This window comes from Rhincodon typus, chromosome 10 (assembly GCF_021869965.1).
Source record: "Rhincodon typus isolate 14 chromosome 10, sRhiTyp1.1, whole genome shotgun sequence".
NCBI lineage: Eukaryota > Metazoa > Chordata > Chondrichthyes > Orectolobiformes > Rhincodontidae > Rhincodon > Rhincodon typus.
In genome coordinates, this window is record NC_063341.1 from 35,664,685 (window position 1) to 35,685,416 (window position 20,732).

The window sequence follows — 20,732 nt, forward strand, 5'->3', positions numbered from 1 at the left end:
AATTAATCCTTTATTGTTCCTGTTAAATTCCAAATGTTTTCTCATGTGTTCATTCTACTGTTTACAACTTCACTCTTATACGGCCAGGACTTGTCATATCATTGCAAGTCTAACTCATCCTCCCCAATAACTTTTATCCTTGAACCTTCTCTACTGCCCCTTTTGTTATTAATAGACTTTTAAGACACAAAGGTTGGAACATCTGACCACTACATCTCATATACAATATTGTTTTTCTGATTTTTTCAACTTTGGTGGTGTCTCTTCGTAAATGCACCTTGACATTTTTCTCAACATTATACATAAATATCATTCAGAAAGTAATAGGATAAGAATGAAATAATGTTTACTGTTCTTCTTTTAAAAAATTGATTACATGCTTATCAGATTAGTGGTGCAGAATAAGCTTGAGTATTTCAACTGGGTCACCTTGCACTACCAATAACTGGATTCTAATCAACACATAATGTGTACAGTAACCCGTAGGTCAGTTAGCTGGTGATTTGAATAATTTGAGTTTATAGATATATTCTGAATCAACCTATTCAGAGATGATTACACATTTCTGGAATGTATAGGATTTGAACCCAGGCTTCCTGGCCCAGAGGTAAGAATTACCACTGCACTACAAGAGCCCTCAAAGAGTTGAGACTACACACTGCCTGTGTGCACAGAGTTTATCAAGGTCCCAGATTCTACCCAATTCAAGGAGCTCACACAAAGTGTCAGAACATATGAAAATGGTTTCAGTTACTCAGTGCCTATCTTTTAAAAAGCTTGAAATATAGTCTTTATTATTTTTCTTTTTCTTTCAATGATCCACTGTTCCAAATGTTAGCCCTTTTTGCTGCATCTATTGTTCCTTGCGTTGCAAAGTTCATTTGGCAAATGCACTTTAACTTGAAGAATCTTTCTTCGCAAAACTTGCCTGAGCTTTGCAGACAGCCAGCACAAATAAGGCATTCCTTAACTCCAGTGGCATGATATGTATTGTGACTGATAGAATTCTTTAAAAATTGCATTATAGTGGACTGGTACATGAAGCATGCCTGACATGCAGTGTTTTTTTGAAGTTAATGCAAAGGAATCATTACGACCAGTTACAGCTTTGTAATAGCTTGATTCTCTGCCTTTCATAAATCAGGAATCTATTGGTATCACTCCTTACGTTGGGTATAGTTTGCAATTTTCTGGAGTCACATTCGTTTCTTCAGCTGCTCCAATAGTTTATCAAATGCAACTTGACGTATTATGTTCCTTGCCACAAAAGGTAGATGCTCTTCAACATAAATCATATTTAATATTTTATAGAAATTCAATTGCAGATTAGCTAATTTACTACACTGAAATGTTAAAAATATTCATTAACCTATGAGAAATGTATGACTTCCCTATGACCACAATTTCATCCTGTAATCTTTGTGCTCTTACGCATTCAAAACTGTGTGGCAGTTTTCCTGGTTGCAGTTATCTTTGGCTATACCTAATGTAAATTCTGCAATAATATTCCATTAAAATCTGAAGTGAATCACAGTTTGGATACTCAAAAGGAAATCTGAATTGGACTAATTTCAGCCTCTTTTACATCACGTTTTAAGAAGAATCATATTCTCAAGTGGAGCAAAAACATTTCACTATTGCATCAGCTATGGTAAATATTTGCTCCCATTACAAGTGGCATCAGCAATAAAGTAAGTCATAGATATGTACTTGGTTCTGATATTACGCATGTTTCTTCAACACACTTTGGCTTTGATGCGATTGAAGGATTTAGACCACTATTTGTAGAGCATGAACTTTCCTTATCTGTATTGGCTATGATGCAATTCCGGCCCCATTAGTTTAAATGGTGCAACTATTGTGTGATTTTCTTATAACGTGAGATCACACAAGAATGGAACTATTGCATTATGTTTTGTTCTTCAGAAGGGATTGATTTTTTCCCCAGTTCTTTGTTTTGTTTTAAGGCCTTTGGACTTCTTGGCTTTATTAGTCAATGTATTGAGTACAAGAGGAGGTTACCAGGTTATGATGGCGCTATGTTGATGCCCTTCCTAGCTGGGTACTTCTCAGTACATTGCCTAAGCAACCATTCAGGTGCTTAAGCAGCAATTTGGGTTGAGAGCAGCAAAGTGATTACAGAGGTATCAGAGCTAAAGCCAAAATTACCCTCATCAGTCATTCATGTACTTACAGGTTCCAGTAGGATATACTGAATAGTTCGCTGGAGTGAGGATAATAGCTAATTTTTCCTCTGTCTATATAAGGAACACCAAAACTCATTGGAGCAAAAGAAAAACAACAGTGTCACCATATCCACCTGACTAATCAATTCTGCACCAAATACAACTTCAACCTATTAACTAGTCATTATTGCGCCTCAAAATGCAGTGATATTGGCGCTCATAAACATGACATGTGTGACATAGAGAAATGGTAGGGTAACAACGCCAACTTTCACGCATATAGTGACTTTATTGCAATAAAAATTGATTTACAGGGGATCAAGAGAACAAAATTTGACTCTGAGCGACACAGAAAAATATTCAAATGGGTGACCAAAAGCCTGGCCAAAGAGGTATGGTCTTAGAGTGGCTTGAAGAAAGAGAGATAGGCAGCAAGTCAAAGGGATGTAGTGAGAGAATTTTAGGGCAGGATCACAGCCACCAACCATGGACCGTTTACATTAGGAAATATGCAAATACTGAAAAAGTGCCGAGATCTTGGAGTGTTAGAGGACTGGAGGAGCTCACATAGAGAGAGAAGTGTGAGGCCGTGGTGAAGTCAAAGATAAGAATCTAAAATTAAGACATTTTAGATAAGAAAAGGGTGATGGGTCACCGTTCCCTATGATTTTTGCTGCTGCTGTGTGGGTTTCTGAGGTTTGTGTGCAGCAGTGACTTTTGGAAATGAAGTCAATGTGCCAATACCAGCTCAAAGCTGCATTGCTGCGCATGCATGCACCTGCTCCAGGATTCCACACATGGCAATCGGTATAGGCATACCAGTTGTGGCATAGACTTTCAATTCCAGAAGTTGCTGCCATGAATGGATCTCAGAGGACCACACAGCTGGAAAGAAATTAGAGGGAATGCCTGTTGGCATGCTATTTGGTGAGGTCAAATTCACTGAAAAATGGCTGCCAACTTAGATGCAACATTGGTGATGGGTGAACAGGTATCAGAGTTCCAGGTAAGGAGAGTTATGATCAGATGAGGAGGGGTCATGGCTCCCATCCATCTCAGTCAGTGACAACAAATATGTTTTTTTTTCTTTTTAGCACTGAGCTATCACATTTCAACTAAACGTAGCAAACATTAACTCTGCTTTCTCTCCACAGATGCTGACAAATTCCATCAATTTCTGTTTTTGTATCCTTCCTAAGATGTTGTGCCCAGAAATGCTCATAGCACTCCAAGTGTGATCTTTTGAGAAAAGACCAGGAAATTTTCCTTATGACTTTAATGCCGTCAAAACTTCTTTTTGTTGGACCTTGTGATTTGAATTGGCTGTCATATTTTCTTACACTGACTACACTTCAAGAGTAATTCATTACCTTTAAAGTGAGTATAGCCTTTTGGCTAGGGATAGTATTCCCAGCCCTAAGCCACAAGATTGTGGTTGGGTTTCAGCTATCCCAGGTGAACAGAAACCAAAGTGAGAACGGGAAGAACAACAACTTCTGCGCCAACACGTCTATGTTCCTGTGTACCTCTTCCAATTTGTGACTCAGCAGCTGTATCCAAATAAAAATACAATGTAAAATCTGAGGAAATCTCCTCTAGGCATCGGCACTGTCAAATGCGTTGGGTAAAATGCATTAGTGCTGACAGTACACATGGTGGCATATCAGTCTCTTTGTTGTTTGATTGTTCGAGGAGAATAACAATGTTTCTAATTACTATAAATATACTTGCACTTAATACTTATTGTTTTCTTATTGAATTTGAATAGATTTATCTGATGGATGATCGTTTGAAGCCATGGCCAGATGGAGTGTAAATTTCTCCTCCTAGAAAAGATGAAGAATGATAGAATAACACTGAATCTTAATTCAACCACTCTGTAGTAATAAGTTATACCTTCTCACCAGTCTTTGGGTAAAGAAGTTTTGTCTGAATTCCCTAGTGGATTTCTTGGTGACCATATTCCTTACCTCTAATTCTACTTGTACTCACAGAGGAAATTTTGTCTCTTTAGCATATGATTAAAACCTTTCTTAATTAAGAAGAAAATCTCTTATAGATAATATTTCAGCAGTTTTTCAAGAGAACAGCTTGACCATATTTTCCTGATACGTGTACACATGCCTTTCTGGTTTTGTCATTGCAAATCCCCTTTGAACTGGTTGGGCTGAATAGTGTTTTTTTTGTGTGTTGTATCCCTGTGTAATCCAATGTAAATGAGATAGTCAAAGAGGTCCACAGTAGGTAGTTTAGAAAATTATCCAGGTATAATAAGGAAATTTAAACAAAAATCACAGTGATTCAAATCTATTCCAAAGCCGGTTAGTAAAGTAGGAAACTAGGCACCAATCTTTTAGTTAATACGAGACAGTACAAATGTCTGCCTCCTCCCTAACCAACGTCCAGTGTCCCGGTAATCTTTCTTTATGCTCTTTTGAGTAAGAAATAAACTAACTGGTTAACTGAAAAAAATGAAGTGATAAGTCTTTCTTTATATGTGCTCACAATATATAATCAATTCTTCCCCTGTGCATCCTTAAACTTAATGATACAATTTGTATATCAACAACAAACTGATCAGCTCAAAAATGCAGAATAGTAGTTTAATATATAAGTGTCTTCCCTTATTGTTCATTCTTTCTTCAAACTGCAGGGTAGTTTAACAGAGGGGATGATATAAAGACAAGAGTTCATCTGAGCTCTGATTCCATAATCACATCCCATTTATATAACTACTGGTTATGAAAGGGCCCACTACAGTTTGTAGGGATGTATAAAGTCAACCTACAGGATGACTAGTGACAGTGAACTTAACAAAAACGTGTGACATAAAAATATCAAATGAAGTGCATGGAAAACAAGATAAAATGCCCAAGAGTTTTGAGATGCCCTGAGTTTGTGAAGGTGCTATACAAATGCAAATCTGTCTTTTTTCTCTTTGTCTAGGTTTGCTAAGTTATCAAAGGAAACCTGAACACAGATAATAGCAAAACGGTGTTAAAACTAATGTTACAGTTATTTTGTCATAAACTTTATCTCAACACATAATTCTAGAAATGTTACACATTAATGAAGATAACAATCTTTATTATTCAAAAAAATATTACTTTAAAATACTTTTAAGTAGGAAAATAAATGCATCAGTAAGGGTGTAAGTTTGTACCTATAATTATGTATAGGAGGTTTCTGACCTGAAATTGTACAATTGTAAATTGCATGAAATCAGTTTCAAATGGCTGAGTAGTAAACAGCATATTTGCTACCAACAGAACCTAATAACAAACACAACATTCTCTCTTTTAAAAATTTGCTTCTTTTCCTCCCTTCCATTTAATATTTCCCAGTAGCAGACAGTATTCATTAGCTGCACAATTCTCTGTCAACTTGCTCTAAATTTTCTTGAGGGGCACAGGGGCGGCATGAAGTAATTTCTGCCTTCCTTTTGCTTTCTTACAGGAAATGTACAGCATCAGCTTTGTGACTCCACTGACTTGAAGGTCTTTGCGAGGAATGATTAACGTTTTGTAAAAGTAACACATTTTAGGGAATCACACTTACAATGAATTGAATTCAAGATAAGACTTTTTGATATATGTACCGTATTAAGTACAACTGTATCTTCTGCTATTTTACATATTTCTTAAAAATGGAAAACTTAACAGAATAAGAGGTGATTTAACTACTGAACAGTAACTGTTCCAATATAGTAACATCCCATAAGCACACACTTGACAAAGGCAAATTCAGTGAAATAGATTGTCTCACATGCAAGTCTAGCAGCAAGAAGAACTCCAGCTTTTGGCTATACTAGAGAGATATAACAGCTTTCACAGCCAGATTCAAAAACCCCAATAGCTGTTGAAGGCTAATCCAAAATCCTGGTTCTGTGGGAGCCTGACTCCATCCATTCAGGCTGCATCAATTGTTCCAACTTCCAAAAAAAAACCATCAAAGCCTCACAAGCTGTTTACTTTATTGGCATGGAGTAGATAGTTCCTCGCCTATGGCTCAAAACCTCCCTTCCAAAAAAGCCACGATAAAATACACCTCTTAAGCCATTGTATCATCACATCATTGTTGATGACATACGATACTAAGTCAAATGCAGCTCTTTGGCCTCAACTGGAGAGTCTAGAATGATACTGCATTGTCTGCTTAGCAATAATGAATATTTTCATATACTCAACTACTCCTCCAATTAGAAACATCAGTTGAGCTTGCTGAGCTGGACATGTGGTGTATACACTGCATGCAATAGTGACCATCCAATGAGATTGTTGTTTTAGGAGTTAATGTTATGTTAGATTTTTTAAAAATTGGTGAACCCAATTAGAAACATCAGTTGGGCCTAGATAGGATTACTCTCAAACACACCTCTGACCACCTGACTAACCTTAAATAACTCATCATCACCCACTGACCTGACTCAATTAATCTATCTCATGACACCACTACTTCTCCAATCAGACCTAATTACTGCTTAAACAAGATTACCCCTGACCTCTGTCTAACTACTTGGCTACACATCAGCCAGATCTGACTAACCCCCAAAGACTCGCATTGCGCCCCCCCAATCCAATCTCACTGTCACTCTGACTTGGCTACATCCCTACCCCAAGTACTCCTGATCAGACCCTCCCTATCTGATTACCCTGGACTCATCTGTACACTTCACCTCATCCACCTACATACATCATTGGCCTCACCCACTGCACCTACTTACTGACCTCCCCCATTGCCTACCCTACCTATCTACACATGCACTCATTCATCAACTCAGCCATTGACTCATAGATTCACTAACATTCAAAGGCTGTGGATTTAAACTCACCATACAGCAGCTGATGCTGAAGCAAAGAGGTGTATCTAATTTCCCTGACTCTGTTTCACTTTGAAGAAATTTCCCAAATTGATGCTGCACTGTACTTTTCTGGGAAAGCAGGAATTGGAAGGTTCTGAAGAAATGTGGAACAGTGTCAAGTCAGGGGAATTTATGAGTGCAGAGGCCATTTCCAGATGGAAAATCCAGGCCAAAAACTCTATTCACTCTTATTTTCAGAGACGTCCGTCCATCTCTGAGTAAAACATATAATTCTGATTAAGTGCTCCTTTGCAGTTGTACTCCTAGCTTTTAAAAACATACATATCTGTACCCTGGATATCTCGGTTTGCCAGGTCCATTAAGTCTTACCATTTAAAGTCTGCATCTTTTCCAAATGAATAATCTCACAAATATTTATATTGAACTTAATCTGCCATCTATCTATCCACTCTGTTTATGTCTGCTTGACTGTCCTGTATTCTTTCCCACAGATTGCATGCCCTACAACCAGAAAATGCCAATATCAACCTTCTTCTACGTGCGAATGATCTGTATGAATTGTAAACTAACCAGGAGTTGGTAAAGATCTCTTGTCACACTACAAGCCACATCCCTCCAATCTAGAAAATAATCATTAAAGATCTATAAAGGTCTATCCACATGCACCATCCACACCCCTGTGTCTCTGCAAGCTCTTTAGAACAGTGCTATAAAGTCTATATTCTATACTTTTGGCTATCACTTCCAAAATACACACCTTGCAAGTTTTAGTCAAAACTTCTTTGATGTGGGAAAGGAATTAAAGCAGCAATAAAAAATAACAAAAATAATTCATGCTACTTCACGCTTTCTTCACTTTGTGAACAAATGAATGCAAAATTACAAAGCTTTTTTTTAAACATTTTCCTGAATGGTTCTTCAGATCTTAAATGCCGACTTCAGAACCTTGTCATTGAGCACTGACTACTTTATTTCCATGTTTTTGCATCTTATTAAAATCCTGACTCAGCTTACTTGTACATCGTCTCTGATTCTCTTCACCTCCACCGAGAAGCTAGACAGCATACATTGCTGACAAATCAGAGTGGGTACCTGATGGCTGTAGCTTGACAAATGCTTGTTCTGGCCAGTACACAATAGTTTCTTCTGAGCAACATTCCTGCATGTGCCATGGCCACCAGTTTTCTTGACCTTTCATCCACACAAGAAAAAGTCAGCAAACCACCAGCCTTACCACATCATCATGCCTGCTCTCAGAACAACCTAAACACCATTTCAGCCCTTCAGGATTTCACGTTGGTGCTCAGGGCCACAAATGACCTACATGATTCTGCCAGGTGGCTTTTCATGTGGGGATACACATGCATCTCACTCATTGACATCAGATTCATGCATGTAATAGCTCTTAGTTTGGCTTCTTAGCACTCACTCTCTTGAGCAATTATTTGGAGATTAGCCTCTGTTCACTTTACATTATTTTCTTATCACACACTGATTTCAACAATGACGTAAAGGTTGCCAGCCTCTGTGTGAGTTGCATTGCTTTGTTAGCACATAAGGTTTTTCATCCTCAGTTATAGGCTATCAGTTTCTGTGTGCTTTTCATTACTCTTTAGTGAAGAGGGAGAGGCAAATAGCTTGTGATGTTGGGGAGCACTAAACAGTTAATCTTTCAGTCAGACAGTGATTGTGACACATGTCACTATGCACCACCGCGCTATGTTAATGTCAGACTCACAGCATATACCAGCAGTTTCCATTAAAAACACACCACATGTGCTGTAAACAAATGGTGATGTATGAAAATCATGTGCACATACAAATCAGGACCAGGAGTAGGCCATTCACAACCTCACACCTGTTCTGCCATTCAATAAATTCATGACTGATCTGATTGTAACTTCAATCCACGTTGGTGCCGACTGCTGACAACCATTCAACATTGCTTAACAAGAATCTATCCATCTCTGCTTACACCACCTTTTCAGGGAGAGAGTTCCAAATACTTACAACCCTCAGAGAGAGGAAAATGTTGCCTGATCTCCGTTTTAAACAGTTACCCCAATTCTAGATTCTTCCATGGGTGGAAATTACCTCTCCACATCTACTCTGCCAGGAAGCTTCAGAATTTTATATGGTTCAATCAATAGCCTTTTAGTTGCCTTTTTTAAGTCCTGACAATGGTGAGCACTTCTGTCTCCACATCCATGCAATTCCCTGAGGAAGCTGCTTAAGAGGTGGGCTGCAATATTAATAAGGTAAAAGATGGAAAATTAAGAAAAGTCACTCTGAGGAATGGCAGACCAAACACCATGAATTTCACTTGACAAACCATATTAACTGCAAATGGAAACTTCTGCACGTGGCCAAATTTTTTTGCAAAAAAGTGGACTGTAAACTCATTAATAATTAGTGAAACTGAACATCTAGTTATGACCAATATTTCTTCAATTTTTTTAAGTGCATGGCCTTTTTAAATAATTTTGTGTGGCCACATCAGCACAATAATTTAAAGAACCAAATTTGCACATAGCCATGGATTGTATGCACAGTGTAGAGGGAACATTGGTTATGACTTATACACTTATGGAAACAATTTTCCATCAAACTATAAGGTTAACTATGTATCATCAGATGAATGCCTGTATGCTTGCCTGAGCTGTTCTGTGATTTTTGGAACTAACACAAAATCAAAGCTTTTCCTTACCTTTTGATGTAAGCCGGTTATTCTGTAAATTAAAAGTCTCCAGATTCTGAAGCCTTGATAACTCCTCCATAGGGATCACCTCCAAAGCATTGTTCTAAGTAACAAGAAATGACATGAGTTCTTTGAGTTCTGGCCAGCAGTTCTGAACCTACTCTCTACAGTTTTAAATACAGATGGGGATAAGTGAATTGGACGTATGGAGTCTCAGTACAACTTGCAGCAGAGGGCAGTTTTCAGTAGAAAATAATCCTATGAATAATAAGTAGATGGAAAACAAAACTTTATAGTTATGACATGAATGTGCTAATTTCACAATATACTTTTCTGAAGGCAAACACTGAACAAATACTTGTAAACATGTTGCAGTGAGATTCTTCTGCGCTTTATTATGTGCATTAAAAATTTGGCTGAAGCATGTTTGAAATGCCACTGGATATACTCTGCAAGTTTCACTTCAATTGACCACCTTGGGGCACAGTGGCTCAGTGGTTAGCACTGCTGCCTCACAGGGACCTGGGTTCAATTCCAGCCTTGGGTGAGTGTCTGTGTGGAGTTTGCACGTTCTCCATGTGGTCTCCATGTGGGCTTTTGTTGGGTGCTCCAGTTTCCGCTCGGAGTCCAAAGAAGTGCAAGTTAGGTGGATTGACCATGCTAAATTGCCCTGTAGTGTGCAGGTTAGGTGAGTTAGTCATGGTTAATGCAGGATTATGGGGATAGAATAGGGATCTGAGTGGGATGTTCTTCAGACAGTCAGTGCAGACTCAAAGGGCCAGTTGGCCTCTTTCTGCACTGTAGTGATTCTATGAATGACTGCCTGCATGCCTGAGCTGTTCTGTGATTTTTGGAACCAACACAAAATCAAATTTACCTTATCTTTTGACGTAAGCCGGTTATTTTGTACATTAGAAGTCTCCAGATTCTGAATCATGCATAACTCCTCCTTGATAGCTTATAGCATTATTTTTAGATACAGCACACAACAGATTAATTCATAGTGTGGAAGGGATCTGAAAATTGGAGTAAGGTAGTTCCTAGTGTTATGAATATCTAATTCATGATTCATGTAGTCTCGCTAAAATGTAAGTTTTAGTTTTACAAATGAATGTTTAACCAGAAAATCAGATAAATACAATTGTTATCAGTAATACTTGTATTACCATTATTATGGAGGCCATGTTAACTCATCATCAACTCCGGTTTCCTCCCACAATCCAAAGATGTGCAGGTTAGGTGGATCGGCCATGCTAAGTTGTCCATAGTGGTCCAAGGATGTACAGCCAAGGTGGATTAGCCATAGAAAATGCAAGTTTAGAGGGATAGGGTAGAGGGCTGGGTCTGGGTGGATTGCTCTTCGGAGAGTTGGTGTGGACTCAATGGGCTGAATGGCCTGCTTCCACACTATAGGGATTTTATGATCCTCTGATCTATGATCCCTGAGTTTGACAGCTAGAAAAAAACAGGATTAGAAACATCAGTTGGGCTTGCTGAGCTGGATTTGTGGTGTATACAATAGTGAGTGTCCAAAGAGATTGTTGTTTTAGGAGTTAATGTTATATTAGATTTTTAAAAATTGGTGAACCCTGAAAAACTTTAAATAAGAAATTATAAATGAAGGATAGTTAACCTAAACTTCATGTTAAGGATAGCTCAATGCACACCATCATTGAAATGGATGAAGTCAAAGATGGTTCACTACTTTCAATTTGTCAAGGGTTGCAATTAACAGACTCCAGACAGTTAGTTCTCAGGACAAGTCGCAAGGAAGGTGGTTTCATACTATGGAAAATGGTTAGGGCTAAAACAAAGACCTTGGAACCATTTATATTTCAGTACAATTTGGAGTGGATGAATGAAGCCCACTTACAGAAATTTAGCAGCAACTTGATGAAGCTCACTGTTTGCTAAAAGCTGAAATTTGGTAATGATTAGATGCTTCAGACATTATTTCAGGAGCTTTGGGGAACTCAGTCTCAGAAGAAATTGAACTACCAAGACAAGAACAGTCGTTGAGGTAGTCTGTGTCAAAGAGAGGCTTTCAACATGATCCATAGGCAAATCTTCAAAAGTGAAGAATTAAAATTCTTTGTGAAAGAGACCATGTTTTATTGAGATTTGGTGAACCACAGTCTAACTAATATCTAACTGGATTTGGTCATTTAAAGTGCAGTTTGTGGCTGTTCAGCAAGCATTGATCTGTTAATTCATATTTTCCTCATGTTAATCCTGAATATTAGAATCTAAGCTGTATGTACAGTGTATTTGATGTAGAATAATAATCTTACCTCATCAGTATGCATCTTACTACTTGGTGTTTATATTTGTTTTATTCACATTGTATAGTAAATATTATGTCTGATATTTCAATTTAGCCCTGGAATCTTGCCACTTATTTTCCTATTCTTGGTCCTTCTTTGCACTCCAAAAACTGCCTTTTCCAGGTTTCTCAAAACTTGGATCATAACAACAGCAATTTTCAAGCTTAGTTAACAATTAACTCTCTTGTGGCACTTTGGGTTTCCATACATATGCACATCTTTTTAATCAATACAGTTGCACTTTTAAATGGGATCTTTAGGAATGCTAGTATTTTGGAGAATATTTTATGATGAAAATTACAATTGCCATTTATATTGATTAGTTCTGCAAACTGTAGTTTTCAAAACACATTAAAAATATATCAAAAAGCCTCATTAATAATGAAGTGATTGAAGACTTCCAAAGTTATTTTGGCATGAAATCGAGTATCAAACTTTACAAATCTGAAAACAACAATAATTGCCATTTATGTCTTAAATCAATAAAATATCCCTAAGAACAGCATGATTTGGTAAAGGCACTGCTGAGAATGGAAGTAATCCATATTGACTAGGAAGGTTCAGGTTGATCTCCAGTCTTAGCTAACCCAGGTTAGATAAATACAGTGGTACTATGACTGTTTGCAGTGTGCATAGTCTAGGCAGAAGGAAAGTTATTCTGTCTCTACTCCCAAACACTATCCAATAGTCCAATGCTTACCAGGGTCAGCCATATTGTCTTCTAACCTGGAGATGTTAATTGCTAAAACTTACAAAAAAATCACTTAGGGTGAATATCAGAGAAAAAAATAAAGAATTCAAGGTCAGGAGCAGAAATCGGAAAACTCGCAAGGCAAGAAGCAGCAATGGTTAACATTTACTGTAGCTTTTACTATGTAAAGAGAAGAATAGGTTTAACTAATAGTTATTTTCTGCAAACAAAGGTGATTTCAAGGGATTAATCATATCTTACCTGCAAAGATAGGTGCAATATTGACTCTGATAAGTTCCTGGGAAATTCCTTTAGATCCACGCCACCACAGTCTACGGTTCCATCCAGGTTACAGTTGCAGTTCGGAGGGCAATAAGGTACGTGCACTTCAGGTACACTTGTCCCTCCTGTGTGATTCTCCACTGAGTCAGGGAAATCATTTTCCTCACACATTGCACTACAGCCGAAGCTCAGGAGCCACAACAACAATGGATGCCCACTTCTCCAATTCATTTTAACTCCTAAAGCAACATAATTCACATAATTCTTAACACATGCAGGTTAGGGTAGAATGTTTCATGCTCCTAGATATAATATCTTAATTTACTTAAAGTTCTGCTACACAAGTATCATTACTTCATGAAAAAACTGATCATTTTGATTTATTCATTAAATATTCCAATATTCATGACACACATAAAAATATAAAATACATGAATTAGTGTAATAAGTTCCCCATTTGGCTTTTCTTCACATTGAACAGTTACCACTGAGGGCTAAGTCATTTTGATGTGATTATTTTGTCAGATGTACATTTCTACATTAAACTGAATATTATTAATGTTGCTTTTTTCTGGAAGAGGAAATAATAAACCTACTTTCACTAACTCTTAACAACTACTGCAGTATTAAACATTGCAATGAGAACACATGGTTTTCCTTTTTTCAAAGTGTACAGGGTTTGGAGAAGCTTTTCAGGGCGAAAGAAAGATCCTTTCCAGATGTGAACCAAGATGTGGAGACACAATATGGATTGATTTCTAAACAAAACTTTCACCCTACTTTAGAAACGTAAAACAGAAATACTTAGGCCTACTGTAAAATTCTGCAAAGGCATTTCTAAGTGAAGTCTCTGGAAAGACAGGCCAGAGCTTACTATCAGACTCCTTTTATATCTAATCACACATTTTCTTTTTGGCTAAGAGCCATAAAAACAAAGAAACACACGAACCTACTAATAACACACCACTTAGAGTGAAAACAGGGAAATGCCACGAATTAAATTTAACGCAAACTTCTAAATTCCATTTTAATGAAAATTTAAAAGTGCTTTACCTTGTCTGGTATTATTAATTAAAGCCAGAATTCATAAAGCATTTACTAAGCACTGAGATAATCACTAACAGAACTGAAATAATGACATGCTATTCGTAAAAGTAGCTGCCTGATTTAGTCAAGTCGGGATAATCATAGTCTTACTTTGCAAAATAGGAGTTTTAAAAATATACTGCTCCATCGTGACTGGAATTGATCAATAACCCCCTTTTTCAACAATCACGGATCTAACGACTGCACTATGAACCCATCCTACCACATACAGCACCGATCTAAATATTTTCTAAGCAAGAAAAACCAGAAACAGAAGCTATATGCATTTATCTACAACTTTATTCACATTGTGCTAATTGAATTTTACAACAAAAAATTAATTACATTTCTATATGAAGAAGATGATTTTTCTAGATTTTGGTTGTCAGATTACTCAGATTTAATTTGCTGCAATTGTGCATATCTTGTCTTTAACAATTAGAGCAAAATCGTCCTGTTAAGAAAATACATATCTCAATCTGAATTCCTGTGAACTTAGTGTTCCAATGGTGACGTGTTTTCTGGCTAACAAGTTAAAAACTTACATTTTGAGCTAATTACTAATAAACCACCAGGAGATGATTCACATAACACAATGATTTGAAGAAGTGCTTATCCTAATGTCATGCAGACTGATACGCACCTGAGTCCGTTTAAAATCAATGCATGCAGTGCCTATTCAACTGAACAGAGCAAACAATTCTCCCAAGTGTAACCTCAAGATATTGCTTTGTCTTTTCCTCCTGCTGGGTGTTACTCTGGCTCGAAGTTTCAGTAATGAGATGGCGTCAGTATATTTTACTTCTGTTTAGGTTGGACTGACAGGCAAATTTAAGTCTTGCATCTATCCTTGAAAAGGTACCAAGCTCGGCAAAGTTTTCTAAAGGAATAAGCCTTCAACAGTGTCTGATTCAAACACATATGACTATGATTTATAGGAATGTGTTGCTTTGCACTTTTGGGACTCTATAACATGAGATGCATGTTTGAGACCACACAAAGTAATCTAACATATTTCCTCAATTAGAATCAAATGGTGCTTCTTTTAAACACTGTCATATTCTGGCTATACCGTAAAGCAGGCTTTTTGCTCACAGGATTTATTATTTGCTAATTAACGGCATTAAAAGTTCAGATGTTAGCAAGAAATATTTTAAAGAGCCTATAATCAACTGTGATATGTTTTGCCTATGTCTATTAAATTACACTTTGCCTAATTAAAACATGCAGTATTTCTTCATTCATAGTACTCAGCATATTGAGTACTGTACTCATGCTCAGGGATGGGACATTTCCAGTTTAGATACCTATTATCAGCACCAACACATTCAGGTGCAAAGTGCTTAGTATAAACAAGGTACCTCAGCACCAATTACAGTAGCTATATTTTTTATGAGATATATTTCGTCTGGAGATGGAAATATTATTTCTGTCAGAGATGATGGTGGCCCTTTTTTTGAACTGCTGCAGTCCTGGTGATGGTACTGTATTCGTCACTTACAGCAGTCAGGATGTGGGGAAGAAAATAAACCAGGAGATGGAAAAGGCATGCAAGAAAGAAACTGTTACAATAATCATAGGGGCTTCGGTATGCAGGTGCACTGCGAAAATCAAGTTGGCAGTGGATCCCACAAAAGGAATTTATGTCATTTCTACAAGATTGTTATTTTGCTGTAGCTTGTGACAGAGATCACTAGGGAACAGGCAATTTTGGATTTAGTAATGTGCAATAAGTTAGACTTGAATAGGGAGATTAAGGTAAAGAAATCTCTAGGGTCAGTGACCATAATATGATAGAACTCATCCTGCAATTTGAGAGGAAGTAGCTGGAATCAGATGTAACGACATTACATTTGAGTAAAGGTAACTACAACGACATGAAGAGAGCTGACCAGAGTTGATTGGAAGGGTGCCTAGCAGGGAAGATGGTGGAACAGCAATGGCAGGGGTTTCTCAGGGTAATTTGGGAGGGTAAGCTAGCTAGTAATACAAAAGAAAATTGCAAGCATCCTTTTGCCATATAAAAGGGAAGAGAGAGGCAAGAATGGACATTGGACTGCTGGAAAATGAGGCTGGAGGATTGGGGAACAAAGAAATGGTGACAGAACTGAATAGGTACTTTGCATCAGTCTTCACAATAGAAGATACCAGTAGCATACCAGAACTTCAAGAAAGTTGGGGGCAGAGGTGAGTGTAGTGGCTATCACTAAAGACAAAATGCTCGGAAAGCTGAAAGGTCTGAAGATGGATAAATCACTTGGACAAGATGGACTACATTCCAGAGTTCTGTAGGAGATTTTGCAAGCAATGGTGATGATCTTTCAGGAATCACTGGAGTCAGGGAGGGTCCCACAGGCATGGAAAATAGTTAATGTAACACCCCTATTTGAGAAGGGATGGAGGCAGAAGACAGGAAACTATAGGCTGTTTAGCCTGAACTCGATCATTGCTAAGATTTTAGAGTCCATTAGTAAGGACGAGATTGCAGAGTACTTGGAAGTGCATGGTAAAATAGGGCTGAGTCAGCATGGGTTCGCCAAAGGGTGATCATGCCTAACAAATCTGTTAGAATTCTTTGAGGACGTAAAATGCAAGTTCGACAAAAGAGAACCAGTGGATATGATTTATATTTCCAGAAGGACTTTGGCAAGATGCTACACAAGAGGCTGCTAAATAAGGTAAGAACCTATGATGTTAGGGGTAAGGAACAGGCATGGATAGAAGATTGGCTGACTGGCAGAAGGCAGAGCGTGGGGTTAAAGGGGTCTTTTTCATGATGGCAGCCAGTGACTAGTGGAATTCCACACAACCATTCACATACATTATTGACTGGATGAAGGAACTGTTGCTAAGTTTGCAGATGACACAAAGATAGGTTGAGGGGCAGGTAGTGTTGAAAAAGCAGGGAGGCTGCAGAAGGACCTGGACATGCTAGGAGAGTGGGCAAAGCAGTGGCAGATGGAATATGATGTGGGAAAGTGTAAGGTCGAAAGAATACAGGTATGGATGATTTTCTAAATGGGAAAAGGCTTCGGAAATCTGAAACACGAAGGGACTTGGGAGTTCTAGTTCAGGACTCTTTTAAGGTTAACATGCAGGTTTAGTTGGTAGTTAGGAAGGCAGATGCAACGTTAGCCTTCATTTCAAAGGCAAGAATACAACAGCAGAGATGTATTGCTGAGGCTGTATAACGGTCTGGTCAGACTGCATTTGGAATATTGTGAGCAGTTTTGGGTCCCTACCTAAGGAAAATGTGCTGGCATTGGAGGGGTTCCAAAGGAGATTTACAAGAATGATCCTGGAGATGAAGGGCTTGTCAAACTGGGAGTGGTTGAGGACCCTGGGTCTGTACACGATGGAGTTTAGAAGGATGACAGGGGGATCTCATTGAAATTGAAAGAATACTGAGAGGCCTAGTTTGAGTGACTTGACGAAGATGTTTCTGAGGGGCTAGCCTCAAAGCAAAAACCTTTTAGAGCTGATATAAGAAGGAATTTCTCCAGTCAGAGGGTGGTGAATCTATGGAATAATTGTCACAGAAAGCAATGGAGGCCAAATCGTTGAATGTATTTAAGACAGAGACAAATAGGTTCTTCATTCGTAAAGGGGATCAACTGTTACAGGGAGAAGGCAGAAGAATGAGGTTGAGAAACATATCAACCATGATTGAACGGTGGAGAAGATTCAGTGAGCTGAATGGCTTAATTCCATCAGGCAAAAAATACAGAAGCTTGAACTCACACACACCAACAACAGATTCAAAAATAGCTTCTTCACTGCCACTATTAGACTGATGAATGGCTCTCTAACTTCAAATAATATCGATCTTGCTAATGTTGATCTTGCTTTGCGCATCTCCTGTGCAGTGTAACCTGTATGCCTCGCTCTAAGAACTCTATGATCTGTATGTTCTTGTTTGCTATAACCTGCCTGTATTGCTTGCAAGACAAAGCTTTTCACTGTACTTAAGTACACATGACTACAACACATCAAATTAAAAATTAAATCAAATTCTGCTTCTCTATCTTATAATCTTATGGCGTTCTATAGGAAATGCCAGAATCTGACCCAGTGCCAATAAAGGAACAGTAGTACATTTCTAAATTTGGTGGTCTAAGAATTGAAAGGCAGATTGGAAGTGATGGTGCTTCCATGATACTGTTGCTCCTGTCCTTCTTAGTGATATTGATCACAGGGTGAAAAATGCTTGTTGGATTGGTGCTCCTCATTTTTAGATAGTCCTTACTGCAGCCACAATACATAGGTGGTGGAGTGAGCTACTATTAAATCACTGTCAAGGGAATAATTCCAGTGTGTGACCATGTCCTGGTCAGCATAGCAGCAGTTGCAACCTCCAAATAGTAGGCATTCAATCACATTCCTGATTTCAGCCTTCTAGAGCTGTAAGAACATTGAAGGCTCATGTGCTAAGGCATTTCCTGTGGAGTGCCCAGTTTTGTCTGGCAGTTGACCAACCCCACCCCACTCCCCCTGATCCTTCGCTTCTTCCTGAATTTATACTGATTGAAGGCTGGGTATTGATGCTGCATAAAGGTCAAGGGTAGATGGCTGGAGATGGTCACTGCTTGCTAATTATCTGGTTTAAATATTTTGTACCACTACTTAGTCCAAGCCATAAACATGTTGCGGAGATGAACTCTGCAGAATCATTAACGAACAGCCCCAACCAAGCCTTCGTTGATCAAACAGCTAAAGATCATCAGTCATAGAGATGTACAGCACGGAAACAGAACCTTCAGTCCAACTCGTCCATGCCGACCAGATACACACACACACACACACACACACACACACACACCTTCAACGATGAAAGCCGCTTCTTCACTTCCCTAAAGGCTACATCTTGGCTACGAGACCATCTCCAAGGCTGACCCTTTCTCAATAGCAGATGCAAGGGTGCCAGGACGGAGGCCAGGTCATGTATGAATTTTCCATAATAATTCACCAACAAAAGGGAAGACCTAAACTCCAGTATAGACGTGGGAGCTGGGGCACTTTTGATCACCCTCATTTTATCTTCTAACAGATGTAACCCAGTCTTGTCAACATTGTAGCCCATGTAGGTCATCTGGGGAACCTGGAACACACATTTTTCCCCTCCTATGGCATAAACCCACTTTGGAGAAACATTTAAACACAATGTCTAAGTACTCTAAATGCTCTTTATTAGTATTCCCTGGTATTAGCACGTCATCATGATAAATGGGGGTAGACATTGTAAAATGTTCTCCATCTCCTGGAAAATGGCACAGGCTGATGATACCCCAAAGGGCAGTCTTGTATATTGGTAAAATTCTTATGTGTATTAATTATAGCATGCTTCTAGGAATCCTCATACAATCACAATTGCAGGTACACATGGCTCATGTCCAGCTTTGTGAAGGACAGAAGCCCCTCAACCAGTTTTGTGCATAAGACCTCTATGCAAGGGACTGGGTATTTATTCAGCTGTGAATATTGGTTTACTGCTTGTTTAAAATCCCACAAAGGTGAACTTACCCATCAAGCTTCACAATCAGGACAACTGGTGCTGCCCATTCCGCAAACTGGATTGATTTGATGATCCCTTTGTCTTCGAGCCTCTTGATTTCTGCCTCTACTTCTGCATGTCAGGCAAAGGACACCGGGCAGGCCTTGGAGAATTGTGGAATTGCTTCCTGGTCAACATGTAAGGTGGCTTTTGCTCCTTTGATAGCCCTTAGACCTTATTTAATTCAGACTTCACTCAGGCAGCCATTTTCTAATTGAAAATTTTGAGCCTATCTAGGTGAATTTTTCTCAATCAATTTCACCCCGTCAAGTTTTGGCCCGAGCCTTTTACTACAATCAGTGGTAACTGAACCAGGTGCTTCTAACACGAGACCATCCTTAATCTGTAGAGATACCCTGGTAGAGGTTCTCAGCCAGGCTGAGGCCTTAAGAGATGGAGTTCACAGCAAACTTGGTTGAAGAATGATTCTGCAATCACTGATACAGCCACGCTGGTATCAACCTCTATTCGAACCAAGTGACCATTTAACCAGACGTTTATTTTGACTGATTCTGATTTGGATGTTGCTAAGCAATTTAACTGCTCCAAGCCACTCTCCCAGATACAAGCCTGAGTTTTCTTAATCCATTGAGGTCTGTTAGGACTCACTTCCTGTCTCGTATCCTCATACTGGCAGCAACTACAATGGCTTGCCAGCCTGGATCTGAAGATGATGTTAACCATTTGGCTTTGTTTTGGGGTATTGCTGTGGGCTGACCTAGAGTCCCTCTGTTCAGGATATGTCCTGAGTGAAGCTATGCAGTTGCCTTCATTCAAGTGGTGTTCCCCAAACTCAGTCAGCCTGGTGAGGGTATCCACTTCCGTCAGAATACCCTGTAACTCATAAGCTCCACTTGTTGCATTTTCTAATGACAAAGCCAGCTGTTGTGCCTGTTTGAAGTCCAGTTGGGCTTCAGCTTGTAGGAACTTTTGCATGGTCACATCATTAATCCCACACACCAAACGGTCTCTCAGCATCTCACTGAGGGTTACACCAAAATCACATGCTTCTGCCAGTCATCTTAACCTTGTCAAAAATCCCAAAAGGGATTCCCCTAGCTCTTGAACATAACGAGCAAAACTGATAGCATC

General features: G+C 38.7%; 1 protein-coding gene across 1 annotated transcript in view; it reads right to left on the reverse strand.

Moving 5' to 3' along the window:
- podn (podocan) overlaps nt 1-20,732 on the reverse strand; it is a 59,004-nt gene that overhangs the window by 34,970 nt on the left and 3,302 nt on the right. Inside the window, exons 2-3 of the mRNA XM_048602156.1 lie at nt 12,983-13,242; nt 9,716-9,809 (exon numbers count right to left, since the gene is read on the reverse strand). Coding sequence (XP_048458113.1) covers nt 9,716-9,809; nt 12,983-13,234 — 346 coding nt within the window. The 5' untranslated portion in view covers nt 13,235-13,242. The remainder of the gene's footprint in view (nt 1-9,715; nt 9,810-12,982; nt 13,243-20,732) is intronic.